The sequence below is a fragment of the Brassica napus genome, chromosome C3 (genome assembly GCF_020379485.1).
Source record: "Brassica napus cultivar Da-Ae chromosome C3, Da-Ae, whole genome shotgun sequence".
NCBI classification, from domain to species: domain Eukaryota; kingdom Viridiplantae; phylum Streptophyta; class Magnoliopsida; order Brassicales; family Brassicaceae; genus Brassica; species Brassica napus.
Genome location: NC_063446.1, coordinates 17,765,328 through 17,789,045, shown reverse-complemented (window position 1 = coordinate 17,789,045; position 23,718 = coordinate 17,765,328). Strand labels below are relative to the sequence as shown.

General features: G+C 39.5%; 3 protein-coding genes, 2 long non-coding RNA genes and 1 other non-coding gene across 7 annotated transcripts; 3 read left to right on the top strand and 3 right to left on the bottom strand.

Annotated features, from left to right (window-relative positions):
- Positions 1-399: 399 nt before the first annotated feature.
- On the bottom strand, positions 400-5,499 carry LOC106399132 (heptahelical transmembrane protein 3). Of its 2 annotated transcripts, XR_007321342.1 has the most exons (9): positions 4,973-5,498; positions 4,709-4,807; positions 4,572-4,617; positions 3,146-3,839; positions 2,770-2,953; positions 2,285-2,481; positions 2,087-2,203; positions 1,940-1,996; positions 400-694 (listed from the first exon to the last, which is right to left on the bottom strand). XR_007321342.1 is itself a non-coding variant. In XM_048752809.1 (4 exons), the coding sequence occupies exons 1-4, from the start codon at positions 5,194-5,196 to the stop codon at positions 3,153-3,155; spliced, it is 1,056 nt and encodes a 351-aa protein (XP_048608766.1). In that variant the 5' UTR covers positions 5,197-5,499; the 3' UTR covers positions 3,115-3,152. The 2 variants fall into 2 exon arrangements, 1 of the variants encoding a protein (XP_048608766.1); XM_048752809.1 differs by lacking the exons at positions 400-694; positions 1,940-1,996; positions 2,087-2,203; positions 2,285-2,481; positions 2,770-2,953 and having other exon boundaries at positions 3,115-3,839; positions 4,973-5,499.
- LOC125582951 (glutathione S-transferase T3-like) lies at positions 772-1,563 on the bottom strand. Its single transcript, XM_048749426.1, has one exon. It carries the CDS (start codon positions 1,561-1,563, stop codon positions 772-774), a length of 792 nt encoding a protein of 263 aa, XP_048605383.1.
- A 2,120-nt stretch (positions 5,500-7,619) lies between the features above and the next one.
- Positions 7,620-8,807, top strand: LOC106399133. Its single transcript, XM_013839603.1, has one exon. The coding sequence runs from the start codon at positions 7,620-7,622 to the stop codon at positions 8,805-8,807; it is 1,188 nt and encodes a 395-aa protein (XP_013695057.1).
- Positions 8,135-8,242, bottom strand: LOC125584783. Its single transcript, XR_007321691.1, has one exon. It is a non-coding gene; the product is annotated as a small nucleolar RNA R71 (small nucleolar RNA).
- Positions 8,808-9,813: 1,006 nt separating the features above from the next.
- LOC106399134 lies at positions 9,814-13,695 on the top strand. Its single transcript, XR_002656586.2, has 3 exons — positions 9,814-12,767; positions 12,860-12,983; positions 13,114-13,695. It is a non-coding gene; the product is annotated as an uncharacterized LOC106399134 (long non-coding RNA).
- A 3,343-nt stretch (positions 13,696-17,038) lies between these two features.
- LOC125584392 lies at positions 17,039-18,227 on the top strand. The gene is made up of 3 exons (XR_007321341.1): positions 17,039-17,285; positions 17,395-17,549; positions 17,661-18,227. It is a non-coding gene; the product is annotated as an uncharacterized LOC125584392 (long non-coding RNA).
- Positions 18,228-23,718: the final 5,491 nt, after the last annotated feature.

Below are 23,718 nucleotides of genomic sequence, written 5' to 3'. Positions count from 1 at the left end.
ATCGACTTCATCTTCCATATTTGGTAATCCTTTAAATAAAACAACAAGTAATGAAACAATTATAAAAAATATAGTGGCATGGTTAAAAAATATAGTGCCAATTAATGAAACAATCCATAAAACTATATATATTACGATTATTTGTGAAGTGCTATGAAACAATCCATAAAACTATATATATTACGTCTGCGATCATCTCTTCAACCACTTACAAAAAAGACAAGTGCTTTTCTAATCTCTTTAAAAAAACTATATATATTACGTCTGCGATCAAGTTCATTAAAGTGATGACCAAGTTCTTTAAAAAAAAACAAGTGATGCTATAAGAAAACGATCAAGTGATTATCTAGTTCTTTAAAAGATAAACCGAAAGACCAGAGAGCTATAAGAAACACGAGATAGAAGAATAGCAGAGAGCTATGGTTTTAAACCGACAACAACTTCTAGTTCAAGAAACAGAGAGCTTACAATAGTAGAGATTCCGATGCAAAGATAACAAACTGAAAGCAGAGAGATACAAGTTTTTTGAGAAGAAGAGTAGTAGAGTTACAAAGCCGAAACAACAGAGTTATAAAGCCAAGGGTTACAGACAACCCGTGACTTGGTTCACATGAAAACAGTCGCAGAAACAAACAAAACACACAGCAGCTTTCCAGACAACCCGTGACTTGGCTCACATTTGCTTCTTCTTCACCTGAAACACGTAAAATGAGATTCGTAAGAATGAGTAAAAAGACAAGTAAACAACAGTAAGTAAGCGTTAACAAACCATCACAACATCTCAGACATTAATTTCATTTTCAGAGCTAATTCCATCTCAGTAAGTGGGTCGGTTTTAGCAAGCAAACTCTGATTTGAGATTTGCCTTTTGGTCTCCATCAAATCTTTAAGTTGTCCTAATTCTTCTTCTTTTCCTATTTTCTTCCTCTTACCAGCAGCCTTAGCTGCCTTCACTCCTATGGGTCTCTCTTGTGGCTCTGTCACTGACCCTCCCGCATCAGAAGCACCTGTTTTGCGCTTGTCTTTCCCACTGTCCTTCCCGAGAAAGGTGGAGCACCATTTGACATCATGCCTAAGCTCTCTCCAGGCATGTTCCAAGTTGAACTTAAAGCCCTTGTCATTGAAGAAGATCTCCAATGCAGCCTTCATCACATCGTTGTCATTTTGCCCGCTTCTCTGCTCCCTCAGTGCCATCTCGTAGCTACCAGAAAACTTACACACCAAATCGTTGATCCTGGCCCATCGTTTCTTGACTTGCCCAAGTTCGCGGGGGATTGTACCAACCAGTAAAGGACTGGAGTTGTAGTTCTCTACTATCCTCTTCCAAAACGCAAGGCCTTTCTGTTCGTTACTAACTATTGGGTCTTTGCTCGTGTTGAGCCAAGCACCAATGAGGATTATATCCTCCTTTGGTGACCATTTTCTCTTCTCTTTTACCGTAGCCTCATCGGAACATTGGCTGGCTACCCCTTGACTGCTAACGCACGGAGGTTCCGATGAGTCAAGGTCAATAACCCCTTGGCTCGCTAAAAGGTTAATAAAACTTGTGGAGGAGTTTACCATTTAGGAAGAATACTATGTTTTACTGGACTCTAAGCAAAGGGAGTGGCTCTAAATAGGGGATTATTTACGAAAATGAATTAACTTCTAGTAGGAAACTGTCTTCTCATTACAGCTAAAGACACTTAAATGGTGTTATCACCATTAAAAATAAGCAGTTAGACGCAATTAAAGACGGGTTTACTTTTCATTTATAACATATCAAATCACTTTAGAAATCACAACAAAAAGTTATACTAGTTTGAACTATAAAGTTGAACTATAAAGTTTCAACTATAAAGTTCAACTATAAAGTTTTAAAAACTATCTACCTAGAGTTTTAAAAACTATCTAGCTAAACTATCTAGCTAAAGTTACGCAAATAGGTTTACACACTAACCTCCGAATGGCTGCTCTCAAGTTCATTCAGACGCAAATGCAGCATCTTCACCTGCTCCTGAACATATATCAGACAAACCAATCTTTTTGTTACACAGGTTTCGTTACAAACCAGCACAAACATGTTACAATTTATATTTCCACTCACCTTAAGCGCCTCGCATTCTCTCTTCAGCTTTTCCTGCTCGTTGAATACTTTTTTGAACCTCTCAACCTCTTGTTGCATACCTGTAACCCATGGTTGCCTGAAATGCATCCCGTCATTCTGCCAAAACATAATTACCATTATCAAACTGCACATTCATTTCAAAGAAGAAGAAATATAGTAAGAGAGAAAACTTAATACCTCGAACTCACAGCAGATGAAGTATCTCTTCCCAGAGAGGTAGTCATATGTGTCGTCTTCATCAACGACTTCCTTCGTCAGTGCTCCACAGGGGCAGAATTGAGGAATACCTTGTTGCGCATCTGAAACGGCATGAAGCATGTTGTAGTAATCTTTCCGGGCTTTCATATCTCTTAATTCTTCCTCCATTTCAACACCTGCAACAACAAAAACTTATCGATTTAGAAACCTATACCCAAGACTTAAATCGATAAAGAACTCAATCCACTCCTTAATAACTCTATCCCGACCCTTAATAACGACGAAAACAACAAATAACCGATGCGCGATGAACAAATCCAGACGAAAACCCTAATTCGAAAAAATCCCCAACTCGATTTGAGAACCGAAATCGATTAAAACCCCTCGATAGAACCCTAATACCAGATGAATCAACATGCAACAACTCCAAATGCAAAAAAAAAAACGTGAAAGCTCCGATTTACCTTCACCCTTCTCCAGTCGCCAAATCGTCTTTGATATCGCGAGAGCTCTTTTTTTTTCGTGATCGACAAACCAAATGATTCGTTTTCCCCCACGCGGAACACACCCCTTCCGCTAGCCTATCACGTGATGCCACGCACTTAAGGATTAATCCTTAAACCTCCTTCCCTAAGGACTCTTTCTTACCTAAAGTAAAAATATTACGATTATTATTTTAGGTTTTGCCTAAGAATTCACGCTAAGATAATGGCCATTTCGACCGTTGCGGATGGTCTTATAGATCTTGCAATCGCAGTTGCGCTTGTTTCTATCTCTAAGAGCACAATGTAGAATCATAGATCATAAAATAAATTGAAAAGATCACAAATTAATGCTTACTCTCTGGCTAAAACCCACAAGAAAGAGACGCTCGTCGAAAATCCACAATGAGAAGAGTGGCAACACAATGAACAAGGGCTCCCAAAACTACAAACACATGGAATATTTGATGGCTATGTCCTGCAATGTCAAACGCTCCAGGCTTCAATCTCTCAGGCACACGACTAACGTAAAACACTGCTCCCGCAGCATATGAGATACCAGTGGCAAGCTCGCAAGAGAGGGCGAAGAGGACATTAGGGTGACCCCAGTAAAGGAAAAGCACATGTGAAGCTGGCACCACACTAGAGAATCCCATTGCAAGGAAAAGGGCTGCCCTGAATGGTCTGAAACGTGGTGTTGAGAGAGCTGGCGAGAGGAGAGTGATGATGGCGAGGAGGCCTAGGATTGAGATTGAGGAGAGGTAGAGGAAACGGAAGTTAGTGTGGCAAGAGAATGCGTAGTAGATAGGCGCAAAGAAAGAGGAGACAATCATGAGAGAGATTCCTGCGTAGTCTAAACGCCAGAAGAATAGGTTGAAACGTTTTGAGTGGCAAGCGAAGAGGTGCGAAACAGAGCTACAGATCAAGCAACCCATGGCTCCGGCTAAGTACACAAGCCATGGCCATTTCGGAACAACTTCTTGGTGGTGGTTGTGATGGTTCACTTCTGCTTGAGAGTTTAGCAGTGACATATGCTGTGTCATGTTCAAATCCTGCGAGAGAAGAGAACCTTTAAAAAAATTATTGAACAAAAGAGAATCTTTAAAAATTTAGTCATATGTGTAAAATAAAAGGAGCGGTCGGTTTCTTAGAGAATGACTAAAAAACATAAAACTGTCCAATTAAATACAAAGTGTTGTTTGAATAATTTTAGTACAAATAAATCCCCATCTATCTTAAAATGTTCATTTTTGCTTCTAACATTTTTTGAGAAAATGATTATAGATTTTGGGTCTTTGTTATGCTCGTACCGAGAGTAAATCTTTCCACAAAGAACTCCATTTTTTACCACATAATCTAAAAGTATTAATCATTACACCAATTCAAAACTTGTTACCTCCATCCATTATTTGAAACTTGTAACAGCTTATTTATTGATAGAAATAACTGAAATTATTTTAAAGATAAAAACTATTCCAGGAAGAATTTTATACATGAACCGAACACTTGAAGATAATTTGAATTGTTTTCTTGTCACTTTGTTTTCTTTTTCCACGAAAGGTAATGAGATTTTCGAAAAAGGTTGGTGGGCAGAAACAGAAGAAAGATCCAAATAAACATATCGAAAACAACACATGGTGGGGCAATTGACCACTACACTACAGAAATGCCAAAGATACATGTCTAAGTTGTAATGTATGTGTAGCCATTTTACTATTCTTAGTGTCACAGAAGATAAGATAAGTCAGCGAAATAAAAAAATAACAAAGAAACAAAAATCTTACGTGATGAAGCAGACTCTGATTGCTTGAGAGGCTAATCATCCACGCTCTATCGCCCAAAAAAGCCGGTTTAATTTTAGATTAAAATTAAAAACAAAAACAATAGCAGAAATGCCGAATTTGACCTCGGCAGTTCTTACCCGGACATTCGGTTGAAGAGTCCAGCGAGGCCGAGCTCCGTCGTCTCTAATGAACTCACCACCATCATCCACAGAAATAACACAAATCCGATCAAGTGCCTGCCAAGTTTTCAACATCACAAACCCAAAAATCAATTCTAATTTAGAAAACCAAGGTCGCTCGTTCGAATTCCGCCGGAAACATCTGTCCTTATTAAACTAATGTTTTTACCAAGAAAACTTTCAAAAAGAAATCACTAAACCACGCAGAGATTTTGAACGTACGTCCAGATGTTGAGAGTCTCGTTATGCCAAGAGAAGGTGCTGAGGAAGGTATCTCTGAGAGACCATTGGCATCGATAATGGTCGTGTATAAACTCGTTATCCTGTAAATAACCAGGCAACTCCTCGAACTTCATCAACCTCCGAACCATTCTCGTCTGGAATCGTTTCGCATCGATAACCGTCACCATAGCAGAAGATTTTCTCGCCGCTCTTCGTCCCTTCATCAGCTCCTGGCGAGATTCTACGTGCGGCGAATCTAGGCCCGTCTCTTTCTCTGAAGAATCGAAAAAACTCTGATGTTCGATGGTCCTTTATTTCCTATTTATATGGAGAGATGGTACGCCTCTTTGAAACTTTCTGCTTCGTGATTGTGATTGTCCCGTTTGATGTGGGAGATCAGATTGGTGTGAAATTGGGTACACCTGATTAGTCTTTTTTTTTCCTACGGCCACGATAAGCCAGTTTCTGAATTAAAGGGCGCCAAGTGTAACGGTGAGACGTGCAAAAAGTGTGATGCCGTCAGTCAAGCACAACTAGACATGCACAAATACATGCATAATCATAGTTTTTATTATTTTATTTTTTTACAAAAACGGGGCTATTCTACTAATCAAACATGAAGTGATCTGTGGTCTAGATAACCAGACCAGAATAGAACAATCAATATAACAACTCTCTATGAAAAGATCTCGCAATCTTAGTCTAAGAATCTGAAATTCCACTCTCAGCCTTTGGGATATGAGATATTTCGAAGTCTGGAAACATATATGTAGTGTCTTAATAACCTCATGTTTTGTTGCAAAACTTGGCCAAGCTTTGACTCCTTCAACATCGCGATCAAATTCTTGCAATATGTTAAAGCGCTGACATGAAGAATGTTGTAGCATGCTTTCCATTGTCCATCGCAGTGCTTCTACTTCCGAATGTAAAGCAGTCTCTCGCCCTTAAGTTTCGCGTTCCTATGAGCTGAATCTTTCCAAAACTATTCTTCCAAAACCAGCCACAACCACTGAACTGTGCTGTGGAAGTCCATGAACCATCCACCGTGCATATATTATCCAGGCTGATGACCTGGAGTTCCTCGCTCCTAAGCTCTTGTGGAGCAGGAATGAGCATTTCATTTGCATTAAACCAGGCTTGACATTCACTTTCTGCATGTCGGACTAGCTCCAAACGATTTCTGTCAATCCTCCTAAAGAGTTTATCATTCTAAGCCTTCCAGATTATCCAGAGATAAAAATCCATGTCTAGTTCCAATTCTACAATGCTATTTGATTTATGTTGTTTTTGACATCATTGTATATATGTTTTCAAAGTTTTTTCAATCCTTTATCGAGTCTGTCTAGTCTTTTTTTAGTCCTTTCAGGTCTGGAGTAGGATGCATAGTCGAAGATGGGTGCATGAAGAAAAGATGCCATATTTAGAGGATTTCCTGCGGAACAGCAAGTCGAAGCAGTTTGACAATTGTTCCTCTCAAAGAACAGTCCGAGCGATTGTTCCCGACATTTAAGGAAACATCCAACTTATTTCGGGAGTTTGTCGTAGCCGCCTCACTTCTTCTCTAACCTTATGGCACCTACAAATAAAAGCGTCTCTATCATTTATTTTATGACTTACGCTAGTTTTTACAAGAAACCTAGACTTGTTTTTGGAAATTTTGCAACTTGTAAGGGAGACGGCTCCATCTCTCATCTAGAGAAGATCATCCTGAACCCTATTGTTTCTATTTCGATTTATATGCAGTATTATTCAGAAATCATGTCTTTGGTATCTTGTGTGATGTCTGAGTAGTCGCATAGCTTATCTAGGGTTCTAGGGTGTTAATCACATGAGCTAAACATAAATAAGCAATTCATTATGTTGTCTTCATTTATACCAACTCTTACTGCTTGCATTAATCTGACCATTTAATTTTTGAACCTAGGTCAAATCAACTTGCTAACTGCGTAGAAGATGACATAACATTGTATGAATGAGCTTAGCAACCCTAACCAGCGAAAGTAGATATTAGGGTGTTTAGTGAACTTATTGATCTCTAATGCTTGCCATCGCATCTTGTTCTAAGCGAGAGCTTAGGTATCAAGATCAAGAGGCATAGGGTGCAGTTCCACGACAAAGGGTTGTTCCACCTAAGTGATCCAAGTTCTAGATAGTGCTTAATCGTGCTTGAATAATTGTTTGGCTCAGTATTGACACCAGATGAAATGACCCTAGGCTGGCTTCTTGTTAAATTTACATTTTTAATTTAGTCTTGTTACTTGTTTCTCACGAAACCATAACTCAAACCTCAATCTTGTTTTAGCTTAGCGTTGAACCAATAAGATAAAGTGTAAACTGGTCCTCTGAAATTGAATCTAAACATATTACAACAACACTGTTAACTTGACAGTAGCAAGGTTCATTTTTAGTGTATCAAGTTTTGGTGTCGTTGCGACAAGGATCAGCTTTTTACCTCTATTTTACGGATTATACATTAAGTCTAAGACCTCTAACTTGCTTATCCTTTTTTGTTGCAGCTAATGATCCAGGTGCATGACCAGTAGACATACTCGGAGAAACACAGAAAGAGACCTAATCATGCTTTCAAATCAGGAACTCAAGATTAGAACGAATAAACAGACAACAACCAAGGCCAACTAACACCACAATGGGTGATCACGACAACCAAGACGATCTCGCTGCGGCTATGGCACTCATGCAGCAGCAGATGCTGCAGATGCTTCAAACCATGCAAGCGCGGGAACAAGCCGCTCAGCAAGCAACCAAACACGCCGCACAACAACAACAACAGCAAGGTGTTCTGGTAGGAGAGAGGAATCTTCCTCGTAATTTTCCTGCTACTTGCTCTGCCATCAACCCTCCTCCATTTCAGAGACATGACTTTGAGATCAAACCCGCTTTCATCAACCTGGTGCGGAGGAAGATGTTCAATGGTCTCCCAGCGGAAATACCGATGGATCACATCGAGAACTTTGAGAGAGTTTGCGGATTTACTCGAGCGAACGGTGTGTCACCAGACTACATCAAGTGCACACTGTTCCCACTCTCTCTTGATGGGAAAGCCGCCAGATGGTTAGACTCTCTTCCAACCGACTCTCTAACAACATGGGAGCAGGTTCGATCAGCTTTTCTGAGCAACTTCTACAAGAAGGAAAAAACTCCAGCCTTGAGGAACAAAATCTCCACGTTCAAGCAGATCCATGATGAGCCCTTCTGTGATGCATGGGAGTGTTTCAACAACTACCGCATGGAATGCTCCCACCATAGGTTCGATAACGACTATCTATTGGGAGTGTTCTATGATGGAGTGATCTTAGAAAAGCGAAACCAGCTTGACTCTTCGAGTAATGGAGATTTCATGACTCAAACGACTGAAGGAGCCTTTGCACTGATCAAGAACATGGCTTCCAGCTCAGCTAATAAGAACCCAGAGGCTGACTGCTCCACGAAGGTCAACAGCGTTGACACATCAAAGATAGACGAGCTGTCAGCTAAGGTGGATCAGTTAATTATGATCAATCAGAATCATGTTTTCATTATGGAGGAGTCATCATTAGAACAAAGCACCAAAGACACTGCATCAGACACAGACAAGCCCGCAGAAGATCAGCAAGAGGTCAGCTATGTCAATGGGCAAGGATGGCAGTTTAACAACTATCACTCGAACCCCAACGTGAGGAAAAATCCACATATGTTCAATCACAACAACGGAGCGGACAACCCTGCTGACAAGACACATAACACGGGTTATCAGAAATTCTACCCTCAAATTTTTTTAGGACAAACCTTTGTACTCAACAGCTCAGGGAACCAACACCAGACCCTAAAACCATAGAACAACCAGCAGACTGCTCCGATCATTACCACTGCTCCGCAAGATGAGCTGAAACGCCTAGCCATGATGATGCAACAGTTGCTGCAAGGTCAGCAGGTTCAAGGCATGGCATTGAATCAGGTCACTACAAACATCAACACCAGAATGAATAACATGTTCAACGATCTGAGCACCAAGTACGACAATGTCGCCAGCCACATGAGGCAGATGGCCATTCAGATTTCTCAGACAGCTGAGATCGTGAGGAGGCAGCAAGGTTCACTTTCTGGGAAAACTGAGACAAATCCTAAGGAGTGTAATGCAGCCGCGTTGAGAAGTGGGAGACAATTGACAGAACCGGTCCCCAAACGCTTCACAGCGGCAGAAAAGGGAAAGCATAAAGAATCAGAACAATCACCGTTGGATGTTCCAGTTGCTGAAAACGAAACGAAACAGCCTGCTGAGGCAGATCCGTTAATTCAAGATTTACCTGATGAACCTGTTGCATGTCCGAGAATACATACCAAAGGTACCCTATCCTGTTTCAGCAAAGAAATCCAGAAAGGATCGCGAAGAGATGAAGTGTCTAAAAATGCTAGAGGACCTGAACATCAAGTTACCTCTGATTGATGTGAACCAAATGATACCATCTATGCGCAGTTTAATGAAGGGTCTGGTCTCAGGAAAAAAATCAGGAGGCAACGATGTTATGATGGTCTCTAAAGAGTGCAGCGCAGTGCTTCAGAACAAGCCGATCAAGAATCTAGCGCCAAACTGATAGGGTATTTTTGTGTAGGATTTTTATGGTACTACCGAACAATGAATAAGCAGTAGTAAACAAGAATTGAGGCTAAAAGAGATGCTTTATTACTGTTTTGAGCAGGAAGTACAAAATTTGGTGTATAAATCCTAGTTCTAGCCGGAGCTTCTCCCAGCAAGAACATGAATGCCGGTGTCCTGCCCGACGCCTGGAGGCTTTTTATACCGGAGTATTTTTCCCCCCACAGTCATTGTGGAAGTCGCACCACCATGTTCGGATTTCGGAAGGAATCTGGCACTTTATCTTCTGAGGCCACTTGACCTGTTGGCCCATATGGCTCAAAACGTTGACGATTTCGGGTTTTGAGATGGAGATATGGGAGATATCGGGCCATGTGGACATTTTCATCCATTCGGCTTTCTCCAAGGGACGGTTCTGATACCTGCTCCGGTTTCTGTTTCCTGCCTCTTTTCCTGACTTTTGATGGGATCTTTAGTCTTGGTCGTTTTTATCTTGCTTGGTCATCTTCTGGTCATGTTTCTGTTGGACCTTTGATCAACTTACGACGTCTTCTTCCCACTTCACTTGCACCCAGGCTCGGGACAACATGTCTTCCATAGTCTTGCATTGGTATGTACTATTCGCATACACTTTGCCAAATAAAAAAATCAAAAGGAAGATGAACAAGACGGACTGCATCAGCGTCACTGTTCATTGGAATTAAGATAAAAAAATTCATACAAAAGAGAAGAGAGAGGGAAATAATCAGAAAAAAAACTACATGTTGGTCCAAAGACTTGCTTAAGATGAGTTTATGTGTTCAGTGATCGATACTCACAAGATTTAGCCTACACATATATTTGTAAAACTGAGGTCAGTATAGGAGTATGTCAGGAGCTATTCACTACAGGAAATGTGAGTATTAATAACATCATATTATAGCGTTTATGACAGTTCTTCTATTGTATACCAACATTTGTTTTTTTAATAGCGTTTGTTAATCTAAAACGTTATATTTGTTATCGCGGGAAAATAAATATTTTAGCCGCCTTAATTTACTAAGTATAGATGTCTTACTATCGCAGATCCAAAATTAAAGGCTATTGTAATGTAAAATATTTCAATTTCTAATCATAATGGGGTTGATTGGTAGAGGCTGTAGCTTTAAATTTTTTTCTTTAAGATTTAAGCTGTAGATTTTGTGGCTTTAGCTTTAAATTTTATTGTTGTAGTTTTATTTCAAAGTTTTAAAAGCACTAAACCTAAAACCGTAGAAAAATTGATTTCTAGAAACATTATATTTCCTTTTAAAGATTTTGGGCTCTGGCTTTATTTTTTTTATTAATAAAGCTTGATTGCTTTGATTTTATTGCTCTAGAGAGAATTATGGCTGTGTAGAGCACTCATACATACATACCCGTCGGCTTTCTTCACTGTTTTTTTTTTAACTTTTCTTCACTGTTTCTCATAGAACAAAACCCTTTTTTTTTACATTTTTTGGTAAAAATGTTAAAGTATTATTACCAGATTTTTCATTTTTACAGAGTTTACAGAGATAACAAGAAACAGATTTGCAAAATTTAATATAAACAAAAGAACCTACTGAAAAAATGAGCAAATCAAAGAACAAGAGATAAGGCTTAGAACTAGACACCACGAGAGGCAGAGGAATGAGCGAAGTGAGGAATCAGTTGTCGCGAGCTACCGGAGAGAAAGACGCCCTCAAACATTGAAACACACTTCTCTTGCAGCTTCTGATCGACCCATGAGCCACAACCTGCACAGAGAAACACATCTCGGACTCGCTCGCTCACCCAAGAAGAACCGCACCGGCAACACGAGGAGGGATCTGCAACCGGCGATGCCGTCGTACGGAGAAGGACGACTGAAGATTGCTGCCTCCAACCTCCCCCCCCCCCAACCCGTGACCGTGTACATCCATTTAACCGAGCGCTCAAAAGAACAATCAAACATGAAGAGAGCACCCCCTCCGGAGAAGCGCCACCAAGTGAACAAGAAAGCCGAAAGATCCAGTGAAGCTTATCCTACACCACAGACCCAAAGCGCAAACACTAAAACCCAAACCACAGCAATGCTCACATGGAGAAAGGGACGGCAACAGGAGGGCCACACCACCGAGCACACACCAACTTTGAAGAGCAGTCGTCACCAGCACGCACCAAGGAGACCAAGACACACACACGGATGGGACAACCCACGCGCGCTGCCACCACAGACCACAACGGGAAGAGGAGAAAATCCACTCACCAAGGTCCAAGACATGCCACCACCATAGACCAACGGCGGTTCCAAAACTTAGGTGAAAGGCCGTAGATCCAAGAACCCATACCCCTAACCTGCTGAGAAGCGACTCCCGAACAGCCACTCGAAACACTGAAGAGGAGACAAACCCGAGATAGGTTACTCAGCGCCTCACGCGCCACCGCCTCGCGGAAAACCCGACCCCTAAAAGGGAAATCTTCTGGACAGAGACCTCAGAGAGAAATCCAGAGACTAACACAACCAGCGAGGAGCCGTCCTAAAACTCCACCGACATCGCCATGCTCCGTCCGGATCTAACCTTAGATCTCCAGATCTGAACCAGAAACCCTAGGTTGAGCACCACCTCCCCCGCGAAATAGAAAGCACAGACCACAGAGACAAATAAGGAGAAGCAGAGAAGAGACACAAGGATCATTTATCTTGAATAGAAAATGAACTTTTTCTCTCTCCATCGTTTTCTCTCCCCCTTCTCTCTAGGTTTCTGCCTCATATTTTTGCTTCTCCGGCGCCGCCATGTCCTTCTAGGCGGTTGCCGGAGCCCCATAACGAAACCCTATTTTTCTTCATTGTTTCTCAGAATTTTTCTTTCATAAATCCTTAGGTTTCCAAATCGATATTTTCTTCTGGCGTTTTCATCCGGAGAAAGCGCCGGAGGTTTTGGAGTCAGCTCCTCACCGTCTCCAATTGTCGTTGGCTATCCCTCGCCGTCGCAGTTAGCTCCTCACCATCTCGGAGCTTCACTGCGACCAAGCTTCTTCGTCTTGCTCTGTCGTCATCGTCGTTGGGCTTCAGATCCGGCGAAGAGAAAGCTTCGATCCTCTCCAATGGTGGAGTTTTACGTAGTTGCAAGACAGGTCCCTCAACTTCTGCTTTTTATTTCAGATATTTGTTTCCAGAGCAGCCCGAGTTTGAAGATGGTTTTAACGAGAATGCAGAAGGTAATTTGTAAATTACTTTGGCGAGTTATCTAAATTTTGTCTTTGCTGTTGTCACTCATAGTTGCTTGTTGAATTTTTTTATGAACTTCAAGATCTAGCAACAACCATGTTGGAGCTCTGGAATTTGATGGATACACCCATAGAAGAGCAGCAAGAGTATCAACATATTACCTGCAATATAGCTGCATCAGAACATGAAATAACTCAAGCCAATACGTAAGCTCTTGAGACTTTTTCATTGTTACACTGTTGTATAACAACTCTATAATCAAGCTGACAATTTATTGGATGTTTTTTTTATGTTCATGTCTGCAAACCTTAACGTGAGTTCCATTTCCATATACAGGTTGAGGCAGAACACAGTCTCTGGCTTATGATCAAAGAGGCAGAGGAAAAGACTATGGGAGGTATCTTACATGAATCCACAACTCAATCAAAACCTTAAGTGTTGGAGAGGAATTACATATCCCTCCACAAGGTCCATCTAATAATCGGACTTGGCCCATATCTGCCATTAAGCCCGACCAAAGTTGGTCAAGCCGACTTAGAATTCAACTGAAGACGTTGATCGATCGACTCAACCAAGACACCATGGACTCGTTCGATCGGCTTCGGCTCGAAGAGATTTTTATTCGGCTTAGAGGCCCATTCAACGTGGTCTCGGGCTTGGGCTTTTAGGGCGAGCAAGCTCTTGGGCGAATTGAGAGCGGATCTCAGCTATAAAAGGAGAAGACAAATGAATAAAGAGGTGATCCGAAATAGACACTAAAACACTGGCGGCAAGATTTAAGGTTTTACAACCGATCGAGCCTCCTTGTATTCTCGTCGGCTCTTTCAATAAAGCTCCGACCTTGTTTATTTTCCTTAATCTCTTTGTAATCACGTTAGTTATCTCATACTGATCAATAAAACGTCTTTGAAGAACCCACAAATCGAGTTTAGTTTCTTTTCGTTCGACCTAACCAAACTCGGATTCAACATCAAGGAAGTGAAGTCGTGACTGTGGGTGAAGAAAGATGATAATCAAGGCTTATGCAAAGTGTCTTGAGGTAGAGGAAGCTATAAGGGTATTCCGTGCGATGGCTCTATATGGGTCTGAGCCTAATGCTTATACCTATGGTCAGCCTATGGTTACTTAACGAAAGGGCTTTGTGAGAAAGGAAGGGTGGCACGAAGAGGTCGAGGTTGTGTTTGACATGTTAGCAAATTCTGTCTCCGAAAATGTTCGGAGGATCTCTATGGTGAGAATAATCAAGTTCGCTCCTTTCTTATCAAAGTTTCATGTTCACAGGTGGAGTAAGAACAGGTTGCAGGTCATTGTTGGAACAGTATGTGTATTCCTCCTGTTCTCACTCCATTGATTTGTGGCATGGTGATGGGTTCGCTTGAACACCCAGTTTCAAGCTTGTTACTTGAGGGTCGATAACAACTAATGGTGAAACTTTCAAGCTTGTGTGAGTTTTTGTACACTCAATTGTTTCTGTGGATGCTCCCAATTCTGTGTAATACTTGTTATTTTGGTGGTGTTTGTTTTTGCATATCTGGAGATGGAGTGATAGATTATATCAGGCAACATCAACTTTACATTTTGTCAAAAAAAAACATCAACTTTACATCGATCGAATGACAAAAGCTGAGAAGCATTATTTGTTCAACAGATCATACACCAGCTTTTCAAAAAATCATATGATGTAATCATATCAAATATATATTTGTTTAAATAAATATTTTTAGCTTATTATTTATCAAATCTCTGTATCACATCCAAATTATATTTATTAATGATTTACTTGTGTATTATTAGAGTGAATTATATTTATTAATGATTTTGAAAGCAATAACTAATAAATAAAAATTGAGTAAGCTCTAAATTTTTAATATTCATCTATAAATCTAAAGATAACACAAAAAGTAATATGATAAAAATAAAATCCAACACTAATAATAAATTAGAAAAAAAAAACAAAAAGACCATTTTTTTCCTTAAGTTCTAAACCCTAAACATGCCCTAAACCCTAACTACATATCTCAAACCCTATATCTTAAATTCCATTTTATACATAAATCTTCAACTCTAAACATTTTAACCCAAACATTCAAATTATATATCATACAGAAATATTCAACTTTAAACATTAGCCGTGTTCGTTTCATCATCACTGCGTTAAGCCGCATCGGCAAAGAAATGCACTTTGACGGAGAAGAAAACAACAAAGTCAAATGTTAAAATAGACAATAATGGTTAACAGAGATACAAAAAAACGGAACGCCGCAATTAATTTCAGCATTCCTTTTACTCATTATTAATGGCCGCGGCGACTGAAAACGAGTTAGAGATGTTTCACCAGCGTCGTGGGTTATCGTGATTAAAGACTTAATTTTTGATCGCAGACGCTAGATGTAGCGATCATGAAACGAACAAGGCTATTATAATACAAACCCTACATATACCCTAGCCATACTTATAACTGATAGACAATGGATTTGACTCATTTTCATCCATAGTTTATAGGTTTTTTTACTAATAATTATTATATTATGGAGTCTATTTATTATATTTATAAGATCAAGAGTGTTTCGGAGATAAGTGATGATTTTGGAGCATTTTGGAGATATTTGGAGCAAGCACCCGAGATGACCATCGAGCTCGACAATCGGTTGATATTGGAGAGTTAGAATCGATCGATACGCATGACATGGTATCGATCGACAGCGAAGCGCGCAGAAAGCCCGTTTGGTCACAGCCGACTTGAAGCCCAAGATTTCACCATTTTACAAGATTGCCCCTGACGAGTTTTACCCTAATTATATAAGCTTTGCCGCCATGTTAGAGGCAAAATGTGATTTTCTTGTGTTTCATTGATTTATTATTTTCAGAAAATGTTTTTAGGATTTTGATAGATAGGAGAGAAGATCCAAAGTTATAATTTGTGATTGGAACTCCATTGATATCTATTTACTATTCTAATGATGTTTTTATACTTAACTGTTGTTATGAATTGCTTAGCCATGTCTGAGTAGTTCTATTGTTAGATTTTAGGGTTTAAATAGGTTAGGAGGGATTAGCCTCAACTATAGCTTGCTGAGTTGTGATAATCATCTTTAGGATTGTTCATTAATGTCTGTGTCTAGATTAGCTACCTAGAACTTGTCCTTGGATTGATTGATAAAAGCGAGAGCTTTATTCTCATCCTGAAAACATTCTAATAGAACTATGTTTCTTGCTATGAGCAAGGCGAGAGCTGATCTAGTAAGCTTAGTAAGTCTTCATTCAACCTGCGGATAAAGCTTAACTAGAGCGCGTCGATCGATATCACACTTGAATAATCGATCGACAGTGCAAAAGGTGTATCGATCGATACTCCCATAGGAATATCGAACGACACTTTCTATTGATCAATATAACGAGAGTTGAGATCATAGATCTAGTTAATAGACAAGTCAATACACGCGAAAACTGATTGACTTGTTGATCAAGTAGTTGAGCTTTACATTATCATACATGCAACTCATTAGGCATCTGTAGGATTATAATTCCAACTTTCCTGAATAAAAACTCTAAGTCTAGCTATTTCCTTTTTAAACACCAAAACTCCAAACCTGCTATTGAACAAACACTTGTTCAATATAAACTGCAATTTACATTTAAACTCTAAAAAACATCTTTCCTTAACAAATCATATTATAATCCTTAGGTTTCCTAACTCCCTGTGAATTTGATCCATATGTACTACAACTCGACCTCTTATTTGAGACAGTATCAATAACTCCAAACCCTATATCATATTCCAAACTCTATACAAGAAGTATTAAATCATAACATTCTAAATATATAACACTTATTTTATACTAAATTATGAAATTATACAAACTATAAAATTTAAATAAAATCAGTATTCATAATATAACTTCAATTCCTAAACTCCAAACCACATACCTCATATTGACCTATATCATAAAACATTAAATCTAAAATTTTAATATTTTAGTCAATCACACAATTTTTATATTTAAATACAAAATACAGATTTTTTTTTTTTAATTATGATTCAAATTATTTAAAGTTTTAATAATTTTAAAATAAGTATAAATAAAAAAGAAGAAGATAATTTGTACTGTTTTTTCTGAGCTATTGATTGATTTTTAAGTCAAAGGTCCAAAATCAATAAAATCAATCTCCTATCTATCTTCACCTTTGTTTTCTATTGGTTTGACGCGGATAACCATCTGCACCATTAGATGATACTGAATCAACGCTTGAGATTTGTCTCTTTTTTTTCCAATGATTTTCTGAAAACAGATCTAGTGTCAGAGAGAGAGAGAGAGAGAGAGAGAGAGAGAGAGAGAGAGAGAGAGAGAGAGAGAGAGAGAGAGGCGCTGGGTAAGCTGTGCTCGAGCTTTTGAAGGAAGGCAAAGACTTGACGGAAGAAGAGATTTTCCTCTCTTGTGCTCTCGGCTGGTGTATCGAATGGGTATGCGAAGATTCAACCTTTTCTGAATCTTGAGCATGGATTATAGGTACCCTCCTGAGTCTATATCTCTCTGTTCTGCGTACAGCTTCAAGCTTATTTCCTTGTGTAGACCTCGATGATCTCTTTAACGAGGTATTCTATTTGTTTCTTACCAGAACTATACACTCTTTGTTTAGTTTCTGGCGAGCAAGGCGAATATATATATTGTCCTAGAGTTCATCAGTGGTGGAAGGCTTTTTGGCAAAATTGTGAGTTTATCAGTGCAGTTCATTACTGCTATAGCAGGAGACTCTACCACAAAGACTTAAAGGTACAACAACGTTTTAGTAACTCTTGGGCTCAAGTTCATAGTGTGAGGTTTTTTATATTAATAAGTGCAGCTAATTGATATACCTAATTTTTCTTGTTTCTCTCTGTGCAGCCGGAAAAAACTTGTTTCTTGATGCTCAAGGAAATCTGAAAGTCTGGTTTTGAATTCAGCGCCTTGTCCCAATAAGTCTCTTACCATCATTTTTATTTGCCTGAGTTCCTACTGAGTTGTTTTTGAAAAAAACTACATGCCAGAACAGAAGCTTCTGAAGGATGGTTTCATCATCAGGAAACCAACCAAGATCCACTCTCCTGAAGAAATACTGAAAGTCAAAGAAGATTGACAAGTACATGTACCATGTATCGAGCATACAAGGCGACGGAGAAACTCTGATGTATGTAGCAGACGACTCGATAGAAGTCAACTCCGGTGACTAGGTGATGCGACGACAGCACTCTGAAGGCGGATGCTTAGTTTAGGTTTAGGTTAATTATGTTTTGGCGGCATCACTCTGAAGGCGGATGCTTAGTTTAGGTTTAGGTTAATTATGTTTTGGCTAATTATGTTTTAATTTGTTTTTGGTTTAATGTGTTCTTTAATTTATTTGTTTTTAACAACATGATGTTCAATAATTATTTGTATACTGATTTTAATTAATAAATAAAATTTAATTTTTAATTCATAAATAAAATTTAATTTTTAATTATAAATTAATTTTTGATTTAATTTTGAATTATTTAATTATGAATTATATTTTAATAAATTTTCAGATAATTAAAAACAAATTAATAACACGAAACATTTGCAATCTTTGCTTTTGGAAAAATCAAATTAATGAGTTTTAATAACATTTGTATCACGCTATTAAAAATATTAACAATTGCATAGAGACTAATGCTATCATTACTATAGCATACAAATAAACCGATATTAAAAGTGTCGGACCTATTATAATGGGCGCTGTCAGAGCGGCTAAAGAAGCGCTATTATACATAACTCATATCGTTTTACGGCCGCTATTAATACCCATATTTCCTGTAGTGATTAGTGGAGTTTTGTGATGTATGGTATGGTTGCTAAGCTAGAGTGTACTACAGTGAAACACTTATGAGGCTGGTGTTGATTCATTACCACTTATATCAGTTACACTTGCAGAGGTGAAGGTAATAGTTTAAAATTTGTGTTAATCTTTGCTGTTTTCAAACATCTTTCACAAGTTTATTCTATATTTTGCTTGAGGTCAAGCAAATGATAAGTTTGGAGGAATTGATTTACCATGGATTTTATCACTTTTAGATGTATATAACCTTTTTAGAGACTATTTATTATGTTTGAAGTCAATTTAAAGTCTTTTCAGGCTCATGCACGTTTTGGAGAATTTTGGTGATACTGGAACTTTTTGAAGTGCAAAACTGCGCAGATGCGTCAGAATTTTAGTTATGGATAGAGACCTTCTGATGTAGCGGAAGCTACGATAACACAAGGATCTTATTTAGTCTAAAAATGCCTAAAATCAATGTCTTCTTAAATTCGTTGAGATCACCAATGATCTATCGAAAACAAGGAACAAATAGAGAACTCTCAATTTTATTAATCAAATCATAAACTGAATACTAACTTAAGCCTAGACGGCTATATATAATAAAACCGTAAAACCCTAAAACATTAAAGATAATTATCAAAATAACAAATAAAATAAATAATAAATATTTGAAAATATCCCAAATATTTATCTGCACCACCTTCCCATGATAAGATTAAGCGCATTTTTTGATACAAGCGTTTCACGAATCTGATCCGGTGGGGTTCGCTCGTTACATGGTTTTGTTGAACGCTGTCACATTGTTAGTGGGATTTGTGTCTCCGAAATATGACGGGATACAGAACTTTGTCCATATGGTGGATTTTAACTTTAGTTATCTTCATCAAAAAGGGGGTTCTTAAAGTGGCGGCGAGGAAACGCTCGATCTCCGGTGCTGAACTCGTCATCGAGAGTATGTCTTGCATCAAGAGCTGGAGGTCCTCGATTAGGCGGCTCGTTGCTAACTTAAGCCACGAATTGTCTCCTCGGCACCGCTGACAGTAGGGTTTTCGCTGGCTGTTGTCTGCTTGACACTGCCAATTGAAGGATTTGTGGGGGCAAAGAGTTGTCTTCGTGTCGTGGCTGGACTGCTGTTTTCGCCAGCTGGTTACGTGAATACAGCAGATAACACGGCGAGACGCTCGTTCAACGCCTTGTGAGCTTCTTCATGCTGAGTAAGGGGTTCCATGATGAGTCGCATCATTTCTGCCGGGGTCAGCCCCTTTGCTGTCGGTGCAGGTTCGTTTCCAGCGGTAGAACCGTGGGATTAATTCGGATCTTGTTAACGCTACTTTGTATGGCCCTACGGTGGGGGACAACTATTGAATCTGAGTTTGATCGGTCTTGAATAAGGGCAAACAAACTCGATGGTGGGTTATCTCAAAAGTGTTTTTATTGATCTGATGAGGAAAAGATTATTGTGTGTCAACAAAAGGAGAAACAAGCCGGCACTGCTTGGAGTTAGCCGAGAAAGTACAAGTCAGCGAAAAAGAGTAAGAGTACATAAATCTAATTTCTAGCCATCAGTCTCTATCTGTTCAGATCTGAATTCCCTTCTTGGTTTTCTTTATCCTCTTTTTATACATAAACATCTTCCTTCGTTTGTCCTTAATTGGTTTAACCTAATGAGTTGGGCCAAGCTTGTTAGGACGAGTAACTAGGCCAAATCTTCAGGCTATTGAACGGGGCTCGTGTGTCGAGCTGATTGTGGTGAGTAAGGTCAGGCTGTTAAGCCCAACTCGTGTGTCGAGCTCTTGATGTCGAGTAGCGCTAAGTTGAACCAAATATATAGACTGAATTTCTTATTTGAACATCTTGTGGAGGGATACAATCCATTTCTAACAGATTTACGCTTGAATCTAACCAATTCATTACTGATAGACCCTGGATTTTACCCACTTTTAGCCATGGTCTATAAGTGTTTTCATATATATTTACTACTACATAGAGTCTATTTAGAGTATTTACAGGTTCAGGTACGTTCTGGAGAAATATGGTGATTTTGGAGTCTTTTGAGGTGCAGAACTGCACAGACGCGTCAGATATCTAGTTAGGGATGGAGACCTTTCCGTCGTTAGATTGAGCCCATATTTTGACACAAGATATAAATTTGAGTTAGCTTTACAATGCTGCCGGTTTGAGGTTAATCAGCATCATGTAGCAGAAGTTATGCCTGTTTTCCTGAAGAGTGATCAGCCTGCCTCGCGAGAGGAAGCTGTCGAGAAGAGGAACGTATGTCGATCGATGCAGAACTCTTGACATCGATCGATATGGATGCCAGAATGCGGGCCAAGCATATTTTATAACCGACTGAAGCCCAGAAGCAACCCCAAATTATCAGAATACCCTTGGACGACCAGAAACCCTATTTATGTTATTTATAAGCCATTGTTGACGGCTACATCTATCTAAGCTTTTTTTATTCTTGTTCTCAGTTTAGAGAGAAATAAGGAACTCCTTCAGAGTCCTCCTGAAACTCCATTGTTTTGGTTTTATATTATTTATGTTTTTCATCTATTCATCTATGATTTTTGTGACAAACTTCATGTCTGAATAGATCCACCTGTTAGGTTTAGAGTTCAGATAGGTTATGAGGGATTAGCCCAAAATATAGAACTGCTAAGTTGTGATATTCATCATAGGATCGTTCTTACTGCTTATGTTCTAGAGTCATGAACTAGAACCCTGATCTTAGAATCATTAGGCACAATGCCATCGCTTGGTCTTTTCTCTGAACTGAATTCTATTGAGCTAGGATTGCTAGAAACATACGAGAGTTGATTTAGGAACCCGTAGTGAACACATATTCAACCCGATCGTAAAGCTTGCTAGAAGCGATATCGATCGATGATCCAATAGATTAATCGATCGATATTGTGAAAGGTGTATCGATCGATATTCCTATAGAATAATCGATCGACACTTTCTACAGATTAACATGCGAGAGCTGAGATTTTAGATCTAGTGATAGATAATCTAGACATGCGAGAGCTGGTAGAATATTGTTATTGTTTGAGTTCTATAATATCTTGCAAGCAACTATTAGCCTCTATATCATTAGAATCCTGATTACCTGAATAGAAACCATAGATCTAGCAACCATCCTTCCATCAAACAAATCTTTTCCTAGCTGAACAATTGTCTTCTTCAACTTGTTTACTGGTTTGCTATATTTATTTACTGCTTTAAAACATTTAGCCTAGCTTAATCATAAACTGTTTAGATTTAATTGGTTCCCTAGCTCCTTGTGAATTCGATCCCTAAATACTACAATTCGACCTCTTATTTGAGAGAGTATAAATCACTCCTTAGGGTAATTTGAGTGATATCAAATTTGGGGCCGTTGCCGGGGAGCTTTGATCGCCATTAGATCTTGTCTAGTTAGATTTAGTCAAGGTTTTACTACTGTTCACAAAAAACCTGATAATTTTTTTTTCTTCTGTTTCAGGTACATACATATGAGTACCAGAAGCAGCAAGGGAATAAGGTTCTTACTAGTAGAGCCACTGGATTTGGAACGCGTGATCCATAAGTCTGAGAGGGCAGTCGACACCCTCCAAGCAGCGATTGGAAGCGTAGAAATCCAAATGTCGATCGACACTACTCACCTTACGTCGATCGACATTGCTCACCCGACGTCGATCGACACTGCTAATCAACCGTCGATCGACACTGTTCATCCACCGTCGACCGACACTGTTCATCCGCCGTCTGACACTACTTGTTTGGAGGCATAGAAGTTCGAAGTATTCATACTTACAGTGGACGAGAATGGGATGTTAAGAGACGAAGAAGGTCGCACTCGCAACAGCACATGACAATTGATTAATGCAGAGGGTGCTGTAATCCCTGATGTGATTGATGTTGCTGAGACAAACAACTTTGATCTGAATCGCGAATGGCATGATTAGGGAAGTGTGGACCCTTTCCGAGGTCTTCCTCATGAAGATCCCAGAGACCTTATCAAAGAACTTGAGGAGTTAGCCTCTGCAAGCGAGCAGAATGAAGTATCTGTAGACCACATTATCTGCAAAATCTTCCCATATTCTCTATTTGGAGATGCATTTAGCTGGTTCAGTCAGTTGCAGCCAAGATCTTTAACCTGCTGGGAGGACATTAAGACCGCCTTCCTCAACAAATTTCTCTATGAAGCTACAGCAACTCGAGAAAAGGAGAAGAATGATAAATGGGAAAGGTTCTTGGCATCGTTAGATGAGGAGTATATGATTCCAATACAGCTGCTCGACGACATTATGGCAAAAAGGGATGAACAACATGTGTCTGGAGAGCTGAGCAGAGTAGAGGAAGCTGGTACTAAAGATACGACCTCAACGTCGACCGACAGCACGACCTCAACGTCGATCGACATCACTACCTCAACGTTGATCGACATCATGACCTTAATGTCGACCGACGAAAAGCCCTTAACATCGATCGATAGGTCGACACAGAAGAGCACCGACGTATCAAGTTGTGTTCTTGTCCCAGATGTAGACAGAGAGATCACTATGGAAGATTTCTTGGAGCTAGAGGATGAGACAACACCTGAGAATCTGGATCACGACTTGGAGAAGAAGCTTGATGACCATCAGGACACTTCAGAAAAGGATCTGGAAACTTCACTAGAGGCTAGCATTGGTCGACACCAACCTGATGAGATCGATCGACAACCACCCCACATCATCGATCTACACCCACCCGACATCGATCGACACCGCCAACCACTTATCGATCGACACCACCCACCTAATATCGATCGATGCCCATTGCTAGACATTCCGCAAGGTTGCATAATTGAGATGGAACCGATTGAGGAGAGGATGTACATGTCTAAGGCCTCACACCTTGCTGTCCCTAAACATCAGAGACCACCTATCTGGAAAGAAGAAGCTGCTGGGTTTCACAAAAGAGTGAAAAGGATACATGATCCTGTGGAGATTGTGGTTCCATGCGCTGTATTTGAAGTTGAGTCTCCTATTCCACCTGATAGAAGCATGCAGTTCAATTCTTACATTGAGGTATTGGATGATCATCAGCACGTAGAAGCTTCTCAGAAAGGGTTGCGATTTAGAGATGAAGTCTATAAAG

Excerpts from the sequence above, each read along its gene's own strand:
- LOC106399133 (XM_013839603.1), top strand. The coding sequence starts at position 7,620 with ATGGGTGATCACGACAACCAAGACGATCTCGCTGCGGCTATGGCACTC.
- LOC125582951 (XM_048749426.1), bottom strand. The coding sequence starts at position 1,563 with ATGGTAAACTCCTCCACAAGTTTTATTAACCTTTTAGCGAGCCAAGGG.
- LOC106399132 (XM_048752809.1), bottom strand. The coding sequence starts at position 5,196 with ATGAAGGGACGAAGAGCGGCGAGAAAATCTTCTGCTATGGTGACGGTT. Across the intron at positions 4,618-4,708 it reads CTCTTCAACCGAATGTCCGG|AGCGTGGATGATTAGCCTCT; the intron begins GTAAGAACTGCC and ends TTTGGGCGATAG. Across the intron at positions 3,840-4,571 it reads ATCAGAGTCTGCTTCATCAC|GATTTGAACATGACACAGCA; the intron begins GTAAGATTTTTG and ends CTTCTCTCGCAG.